The 9,917-nt window shown below is 34.8% G+C and overlaps 1 protein-coding gene across 1 annotated transcript; it reads right to left on the bottom strand.

Moving 5' to 3' along the window:
* Nucleotides 1–4,234: 4,234 nt before the first annotated feature.
* Nucleotides 4,235–8,990, bottom strand: LOC107760555 (bifunctional TH2 protein, mitochondrial-like). The gene is made up of 6 exons (XM_016578621.2): nucleotides 8,673–8,990; nucleotides 7,758–7,866; nucleotides 5,932–6,216; nucleotides 5,430–5,844; nucleotides 5,073–5,339; nucleotides 4,235–4,836 (listed from the first exon to the last, which is right to left on the bottom strand). The coding sequence occupies exons 1-6, from the start codon at nucleotides 8,858–8,860 to the stop codon at nucleotides 4,424–4,426; spliced, it is 1,677 nt and encodes a 558-aa protein (XP_016434107.1). The 5' UTR covers nucleotides 8,861–8,990; the 3' UTR covers nucleotides 4,235–4,423.
* Between the last annotated feature and the right edge of the window lie 927 nt (nucleotides 8,991–9,917).

Genomic DNA, 9,917 nt, shown 5'->3' with positions numbered 1-9,917 from the left:
AGGAATTGTACATTTTGTAATTGTTTATTTGAAGCATGGGGGACAAAATGAAATGGGGTGGGTTGTGATATGATTATTTAATATAAAGGGGGACAAGATTTAATTTAAAGGGAATCTTGCATTATTTTATTTGAAGCATGGGGGACAAAATATAATGGGGTGGTGTGATATATTTATTTAATGTAATGGGGATGAGTGGGAAGATAATGTGTTTGGTAGAGAAAGGGATTGATTTTAATTGATTAAAGGGTGGGGATTATATATAGAGAGGTCTGAAAAATGAGAGGGAGGAGAAATACACAGACAGGAAAAAAACGGGAGAGAGAAACAAATCTGAAAATAAGAGAGAGAAAAGGGCTGAACATTTAAGAGATAGAAAATTCCGAAAAAATATTTAAGCTTTCAAATATAAAAAAAAACTAAAAAAAAATATTCTGTTTTCTTTTGTTGTTTGAAATCAGAATTAATTGTTGTTTCATAAAAGCTGGAAGTTTTTTTTTTTTTTTTTTTTGGATTACTACTCCACCGGTCTGTTACTGGGTTGTTACTGTTGCTGGGCTATTGTTGCTGTGTTGTACTGATTTTACTGCTGTTGCTGATTCTCATATTCATTTTCTTTTGCTTCCAATATCAGGTACACAACTGAAAAGCTGTTTATTGTAATCCGAAATATGAAGCGTGAATACATATGAAGAATGAAAATTTGAAGTTTTAATTTCGTTTTTATTTCTTTGTTCCTTTTGTTGATTGTATTTAAGCTATTTCATGAATTACTAAATAATAACTGGAATAAGAAAATAATATCATAAGTTAGTCTGTAATAAATCAGTTCGGCAAAATAGGTTAATTCACTAGTTATGAAGGCTTCAAGATTATAGGTTGATCATGAACAAGTAGCTAAATTTAGCTAAGACACGAATTTAAATTAAACATCGTAAATTAGGCATTAAGGCATGACTTGAGCTTAAGCAAGATTAAGAGAACGTTTAAGTCTAATAAACTTTCTAATAAACTTTAGTAATTATGGTTAAATCTAGTTTCAAATGATTGTGAATAATTAATCTCAATAATTTTTTTTTTAAAAAAAATAACAATGCTGAGTTTTAATCTAGCTATATTTGTTTATTTTGAATATTAGTTGTTGAATTTTTATTTTATTTATAATTTCGAAATTAAGAGTGAAATTCCTTTTTCATCAATATTTGTATTAATCAAGCAATTAGCATGTCATGTCTTCTTAAAATAATAAAAGCTAGTAATAAATTAGGATTTTCTTTCTTTATTTTAGAGACTCATTTTTATAGAAAAATGTAGTCGTTTTAAGATTTGTCCAAATAAATGAGATGAGCCTCGCTTAATGAAATGTATAGATTGCGGGGCCCTCAATAAATGTACATTTAATCGCTTAGAATTAGGGAGGAGCCGTTTTAGCAAATTTCACGGCCCTACCCAAAATAATGATACGCTAGACTCTTTAGGCGTGATTTAATTAATTTTACCTTCTTAAACTCGGATGCGCATTTCATGCGACCCAAATCTAAATCCTAAAACATTGAATAAAAATGTGTTCCGGATTGCGGGTGCATTTCATGTGACGTAATCCAAAGACATGTTTTAAACGATGTTCACAATTTTTTTTAAAAATAATAATAATAATAATAAAGTGGTAAAGAGTTAAAATTGGCACATCGGTTCATAATTGTATTAAAATCAGATAAATAAGCCAAATATGACAATTGAGCGACCGTGCTAGAACCACGGAACTCGGGAATGCCTAACACCTTCTCCCGGGTTAACAGAATTCCTTATCCGGATTTCTGGTTCGCGGACTGTAATATGGAGTCATTCTTTTCCTCGATTCGGGATTAAACTGGTGACTTGGGACACCCTAAATCTCCCAAGTGGCGACTCTGAAATAAATAAACAAATTCCGTTTCGACTGTCCTTTAATTGGAAAAAACTCCTTCGCCCTTCGCGGGGTCGGAAAAAGGAGGTGTGACATGGGGCATACTCTCTCGTCAAATCAGGTCCTTCCTTTCTCATCCTCATCATCACCATCCTCACGAAGAAAGGGTGTCCCGTCTCCAGATTCATCAGCATTGTTGTCATAATCACTGTTCTCTTCCTCACTTTGTGCATCTGCCAGATCCCGATTTAATACGTCGTCTTCGGGCAATTGAGTGAGTACATTTGGTTCAACTTGCTCGTTTTCACTGCACAATCAATAAAATAATAAGATGCTGAATTTAATAAATACTTTTCATATAGCCGTATCACTTCACTTACAAGTCGTAATGTGATGAAATTCCATGATGGACATTTTCATTTAGGTGATGGCTCCCGGATGGACCGCCATGATCCAACACACCAAAACTATGCTTGCGTTCAAAATTTGCAAATTCATATCCGGCATGTACCCCCTGTTAAATATATGAGTGTTAATACAAATTCAATACAACAAAAATGTACATCGTAACACAAAGGAAAATTGAAGCTTACCACTCGTCTTGTGAATTATGCAAAGCAGACGGGGTTAAGTTTAAATCAAGAAAAACTCTTTCATCCAGAACCTGTCAGGCAAAAACTCCTCCAGAATAGCCACCCGATGACTGGGGGTTATCCGGAACCTGTCCGGCAACCTCATTGTTTGGAACGTCTTCGGCCTTGACGTACATATCCAACATATTTATTACAAGATATTCCCGGTATTCATCCGGAGTCCTCAGAAAATCTCTCAAAGTTTCATCATCGTAGATGTTTAACTCCGAGTAAAAAGCAACCCCTTGCGGAGTGACGGAATACGGATATCTTCCGGTTACTTTAAGTATCACTGAACGCTTCCTCACACCCATTTTTTTGCATAACAACGATATCAATTTATCGTACTGTATTGTAAGTGGTAATTTAACATGACCCTGTGGAGATAAACTATACCGAACAGAGTTATTCTCCATCACAATATCACCCCTCCCCCAATATAATGAAACTCTTATTCTATGCTCTTTAGACATTACGAAAAAGAATGCTTCAGAATTTAACAACAAGAAAAAATTGAACGGGAGTTAGAATTTTATGTGAACAAATTTTCTTAAAATCCTAACCACTTTACATAGGAAATGGCTAGCCCGGGATATGGAAATTTTTTGTCGTATAGCGTTCTTTAAATATATGCTATACACATTTAAATTATTGTGTTTGTCAGTTCACTTATTGGTGGGTCCATATTCAAGGTATAGCGTTTTTTTTTTGCGTTATATGTATACCGTATGAATACAAGACGTTATACCTTAACGGCAGACGTTACCGTTAATATATAGCGTCTTTTATTTGCACGTGATATATAGAAATGTATTTTTTTTTAAACACCTATTAAGGTAATTTGAATAAAAAAATAATATTTAGGTTCCGGACTCAACCTATGGAAGATGTAACTTGACTTACTACAATTCCATGGCAATTTTGTTGCATAAACTTTATAGACAGACAAAGAGAAAAGAGAGATAGCAGCAATGACATTCGAGGGGAGAAGAAAGTTTTCAGCGCCATAAAATCTGGACAGCAAAATATATATGTAACTGATTTAATGTATTGAAATTTACATGATCATTCTACTTTAACCTGTCGTGTAACATGTCTTACTTTCCAGGTTTCTATTACCACTTTTTATAGACAATCAAATAATATTTTTGGGCGACCAGATTGGGTAAAAAACATTTTATACTGTTCGTATATGGAAGGGAAGCCTTGGCGTAACTGGTAAAGTTAATGTTATATGATCAAGGAGGTCACGGGTTCGAGATGTGGAAATAATTTCTTACAAAAATGCAGGGTAAGACTGCATACAATTGACCCTTGTGGTCTGACCCTTCCCCCGACCCCGCGCATAGCGAGAGCTTAGTGCACCGGGCTGCCCTTTAGTGTATAGAAGTTAAGCTCATATGAAAATTGGAAAGACAATAACCAGATGACTGAATATAGAATGTCTTATACTATAGTACTTGCTTTCAATAGCTGCAGAACCAAAAATAAGCTAAAAGCTGCTGCATTATTGCACATGCAATTCAAGCTAAAAGTTGAACAGCAAGAATCTGTAACAATCATGTATATAACACTTTGAGTAATTGTTGAACCATTCACCAAGAAAATATAAAATTCTTGGGAAAAAAAAAAGGATAATTTCCATTTAACATTCTACAGTTGACCATATTCACCAGTGCAGTACTTGCATAGAATCTCCAGCCAAAAGAATCAGATTTACATTTCTGAAGAAATGACCCTGTAAACAAAGGGGGAAAATGAAAGAACAGACTTTTATCTGTGGACTGCAATAAAACTTGCCACCAAGATATATGTATGATTTTACTATATATGAATTTCTCTACGTCCTAATTAACGCGGTGAATCTGCAAGTTGAAAGAAGGTTCTACAACCCCAATATGAAGGCATGAATCTCAGCCCAGCTAGAAACGGTATAGAGAACGCTAGAGGGCTCCGTCCAACAAGATGAGTTTCCCGCAGCACAAATCTTCTGTTTCTCAACGATGCCAGGAAACAACGGAATAAAAGAAACACCAAAATGATTCCCCACTTTCATCAGATTTGAGCTTGGACTGAGCACAATCCCAATATCTGCTTGCAGCAAGCAAAGCAAGTCGCCCACGGAATCCCCAACGTAAACTGTCAGATTCTTTTTGTCATTGCTGCAGCTATTTAAGATTTTACTGAAGGCTTGAACTTTGTCGATGGGGGACTCAACTTTCTTAACAATCTCACCAGTGGATAGATTTTCTTCAAATATAAGCTCATTTGCATGCACATTCAGAATATCCAAACCTCCTGTTCAACACAAGGCAGGAAAAGTATTACTACCATTAATTTGAAAACTGAAAGAGGGACCCACTGCACATTAGAAGTTACGAAAAGAACAAGTTTCAGAAAGACAAAAGAGGAGTACGCATCATATAAATGGTGATATCTCAACAAAAGACTCAGTTTGTAAAACCAAAACATAATCAATGGCCATATTTTCCGACTAAATCCATTTTTCAAAGTTCTTATCAGCAAGGAAATACCTGATGAGAAGGCAGACCTCATAAGGTCACCGCACCAACAATAGGAGAGGACATGAATGTCTGCATTCAATTGTTCATTTTGTATTATGCTCTGGAAAAAGTTGTTACAACCATCTTGGAGAATCAATAGCTCCCCGGCTCGCTTTATGTCTTCAAGATTCAGACCTTTCAGTACTCCAGATTCAATCACCCTCAAATTAGCTCTTTTCTCAAAATCTGAAAGTTGCTCAAGCTCTTTATGAAGCCTTTCATAATCAAAATTTTCAGCTGTGAAGAAGGAATAAATTTCTCAGAAATCTAAATTCATTTCAGTTACACTGACAAACAACAGCAAAAGATTACGAATAAAGTGTTTACCTTTCTCAGTAAGCAACATCGTCTCTATGCATTGCTCATATTCTTCGGTATACTGCTTAGAGAGATGTTCCCATGTACTTCTCAGATCTGCTGACAACATTTGGACAAGTTGATTCTCTGGTTGATTTTCACCAGATTTTGGTGCCGACATAATTGCAATTTCTGCCAAGATCGCTGAAGAATCAACAACCGCGCATGTCAAATCAAAATTGAAAAATATCGCAAGCCGGTGTTCAACAGGATTGTGCTCTCTTGACAGAGGGATGACAGATTTCTGATCAATTGGCTGCGCTAAGAAGAAGCCCAATTCAAGTTTCATTGCTTGTTGATAAAGCTTCTCAATTACGTCAAGCTCCTCGCCTGTCAAAGAGACACTTAGTTTGTCCAACAATTCCTCATTTTGCAGAGTCAGTCCCTAAATTCACAATGTAAGTGAGTATATCACATTGTGTTTATCTTACAAAAGCTGAATTCATGAGCAAGGAACAAACAAGCCACGAACCTGGAAACCTTCAGAAGCATAACTGTCGATCCACTTCTTGTAAGGATGAGTTGCTTCGCTCTCAAGAAACACGTGCATCTCTTTACCAAGGTAGGCACAAAGCCTCATGCAAGGAATCATAGCGCCAAGGATATAAGCTGCCAACTTAGTTCTCTCAAATGGAGTAGCAAGTTTAGCAGCTTTTACTCCTTCAATCTTTCCCGAGGCTGTAGCCAATAAGAAATCTGTGTACTTGACTGTTGCAGGGTTGGCCGTAGACTGCTTGGCCGGATCAAAGCCCCACTCCTAATAGTGATTTATGACATGATTTATTTGCTCATGAGAGATTACGGGAAATATAAAGATAACTTGGAAATACTTTGATATATAGGCATATAGCACTTGAGTTGTAATATCATAAGATAACAATCATCACAGTAGTTGCAGATGACAACTATCTCCTTAAATGGGAAATCAAAGTATAACTAGATGAGTAGCCCTTCAGATGTGCTATAGACGGAAAGAGTAAACAGCACGTATATAATCAAAATTGCAGCACAAGATGTTAGCTATTGAGAGTCCACAGAGATGAATCAACTGAAGATTCAGCACGGACTTGATCCTGTTGTCTAAATCGTAGCAGAAAATGTGTTGGAGTAGAATTATGAAGTATCCAGAGGCTTTACAGAATGGAACACAGTGAAGATATTTGCATAACGATAGCATGTTTTTTTGAGAAGTTGGTCCATTCATTTAGCATCTTCCTCGCCTTCACTACATTGCCATCCCAAAAAGGAGGGGGCAGATCTTCTACCAATTCAATCTTTCAAATATCCCCACAGGAAAACCACACTGGTTTGTCTACTCATTATAATTCAGTCCTCTACCCATTCTTGACCTCGTTTAACCTTGTCTTTTGGAACCTATAGACTTAAGACTGAACATAGCGATACAAGAGAAGCATCCCCCACAACCAATGTGGAACTCTAACAACTCCTTGCACGCATAGACCTAGACATTTGAGCTAGACTACATAAAATGGAGCCTCAACATTGGGTAACTCAACATGAGAATTTTGAGTTAGGTCCAAAGTTTATTTTTCTCAACATGGTATCAAAGCTAGAGCCAGAAGAGACGGGACGCATCAACAGAAATTTGTAACACAACAAGATCAAAACTGCTGATATTAACTTATGTTAGGAACATTATAGGCTGAAATCTAAAAATATATTTACATGAAACTTCTCACTGGCATAATCCTGATAGTCTATTGATATATAGTTAAGAATACACTCACTTCAATGGCATTCCTTTGCCAATACGCATTTTCTAGATTAAAATCAGGGCGAAGGTCCACTTTGTCTACATCTAGCTATTTCAGCAAAAGCCCATGTTTTAAATACCTTCTTTCCTTTTTGTTCCATCATCAAATTGGATAGACTTGATTAAACTCTAAAAAGGCTTCCACATTCCTTTGTGAGGGTAATTCAGACAGATGTTTTAGTTCAACGACTCAGTTCCAAGTCCTATAAAGATCACAAGTTTGCTGCACCAGTATACTCCCACAAGAAAAACAGTATTACAATTATTTTGATCAAAGATGAGAATCATCGGAAAACCACCTGTTATACAGAGTCAACTATTTTTTCAAAAATCCACCAGAGAGTTATATACATTCAATAATTATAACTCTAACGAAAATACCTATAGAAACTAAAAGTCGCCCTAATATGTTAAAATAAGCAGCAGGCAACCAATGCACAGTAGTCCCAATTACAAACAAGTGTGATGAGAAACTAGAATGAAAGGTGAAAAAGAGAAAAAGAAAAGTTTTAATTGTATCTCACTTGAATAACCGTATCATGCATTTTTAGTTCGTCGATGACATTCTTCCGCAATTCATTAATGCCGACCTTTGCATCATCATCGTCAGTACACTCTTCTGCAGCTTCATACCTGCAAGATACTTTCATTTTGGAGTAAATGTATAAAACAACTAATACACATGTAACTACCAAAACTCATGGTAAAAACAAACTTATTCCCTACCAAAAATCTCATTCATTTGTCCTCACTCCTACATTTATCAGTACCAAAACTGAGTATCAAAACCAACTAGACCCCAAAAATCCTGCATCATCTTGTGACAAAAAAAGATAAAGACACTTTTTCCAATGATAGATTTCCAAGATTTTCTAAGAGAGACCCCACAAACCAATAATTTTTTTTTTTTTGATAAAGTAATATAACTTTATTAATAAATGGCAAAAAACACCCGTATACAAGTAGTATCAATAGTAGAAAACCTTCCACTAACCAATAATCTTCCCCCATAAGTAACCATACCACACTCCTAAAAAAAAGAATCGGATAACATAAATTAATTATTTCTTGTATATTCATTAAACACATCAATTAGTTATATCTCAAACCCAAATTAAATCCTCTAAATTAATCCCCCTCTTATTAAGTCCATTTCATTCTGATACTAAATTATTTCGTTCCACTCTATTACTATGTCTTAAATTAGCATCAAACAAAATAAACAACAAAAATTACATAATCAATATACCATTTCTTGAAACATTACTCAAAGATTAAGGGTAAAAAGAAGAACAAGAAAACTACCACTCCGAGAAATGTATATATCTTTACACCCTTTTGATTCAAGAAGAATTGCAACTTAAGCACTAAAAATGATAAAACAAAATAGGAGTAAATTTTTTTTTTTCTAAAAATGGAAGTAAAGTAAAGAAACTGACGCTTGAGCAAAGGCTTTGAGGAAGTAAGAATCTTGAGCTATGTAATGCTGGAAAGTTTCAAGCTGTAGAGTCCCAGAAGCTAAACAAACAATAAATGGAGTGTAAAGTGCAACAATTGACTCTTTCTTGAATTTGATCCAACACTTTCTTGCTATCTCCACACTTTCCTCAATGGGAACTGCAGCCATTGTTGTAACAGTAAAGGGTGTTGGTGGGGGGGGGGGGGGAAGAAGAAGTAGAAGGGGTTTGTGGGTGATGGGAGAAATTTGTTGGACTTGGAGAAAAGAATGGTGTTTTCTTGAATTTGATTTTTACTGGTTTTGGAATTGATGTTCTATAAATAGTAAGGGGATGATGATAATGACTCTGTCCAAATAAAGTGACAAGGTAGGCGGACAAGAGTCAACAATGACAACAATTTTATTTTTTTATGTGAATTTTTGGACATAAATATTATAAATTGTAGAATTTTAGCATTAAATTATTTGAAAATAGTTTAAGAGTATGGTTTAATGGTTAATAAAATGAAATAAAGACCGATGGAGACTAAGGTTCGAATTTTAGTAGAGATAAAAAATTATGTAACCTCGCCTTATTATATAGTTACTTAGCATGCAAGTATGCAGTGAAACAGTTAAAATGTGTGTAAGCTGACTTGTATATCATAATACAAAAAATTTTAAATTTGAACCGTTGTGAACGAGAAAAATCGTGATTGCATAAATTTCTAATGTATCTGACCGTTATTAAGATTCATATCAATTCGGATTAATATTTAGACATCAATATTACCTCTTTTTTTTAATTAAGGACGAACTTCCTTTTTAGGTAAGAAAGACACTCTTCTAATTACTATTGTTAATGCTAATGCGAAGTTATGATCCAAAAGTATGATTTAGTGGTGATAAAACTAATTGTAGACTATTAGAGCTCAAGATTTGAAATTCAGTAGAAATAACAATTACGTAAACTTTGTTTGGTAAATAAAGTTACTTAGTATATAAGTATTCAATGGCATAATCAAAATTTGTGCATGTTGACTTGTATACTACTGTTACAAAATATTTGAATGTTAATTGTTGTAAATAAAAAAAATAAGATTGTGCAAATCTTTTATCTATATGTCTGTTATTGAGATTTATGTCATTTCTGATTAAGGACGGACTTCTTTTTTATGTAAGAATGACACTATTTGGCTTATTATTATTAACGTTATCAAAAAGCATGATACCACTCTTCTTCCTT

This window comes from Nicotiana tabacum, chromosome 11 (assembly GCF_000715075.1).
Source record: "Nicotiana tabacum cultivar K326 chromosome 11, ASM71507v2, whole genome shotgun sequence".
In the NCBI taxonomy this organism is placed as follows: Eukaryota; Viridiplantae; Streptophyta; class Magnoliopsida; order Solanales; family Solanaceae; genus Nicotiana; species Nicotiana tabacum.
Note: the sequence above shows the minus strand (reverse complement) of the source record. Positions and strands in the feature narration are given on the sequence as shown.

What these genes read in the sequence shown, in the direction of transcription:
- LOC107760555 (XM_016578621.2), bottom strand. Translation starts at nt 8,860, where the DNA reads ATGGCTGCAGTTCCCATTGAGGAAAGTGTGGAGATAGCAAGAAAGTGT. An exon ending in CTCAAAGCCTTTGCTCAAGC is followed by an intron (nt 7,867 to 8,672) that starts GTCAGTTTCTTT and finishes AGTATCTTGCAG; the next exon opens with GTATGAAGCTGCAGAAGAGT. An exon ending in TGCATGATACGGTTATTCAA is followed by an intron (nt 6,217 to 7,757) that starts GTGAGATACAAT and finishes AATCACTATTAG; the next exon opens with GAGTGGGGCTTTGATCCGGC.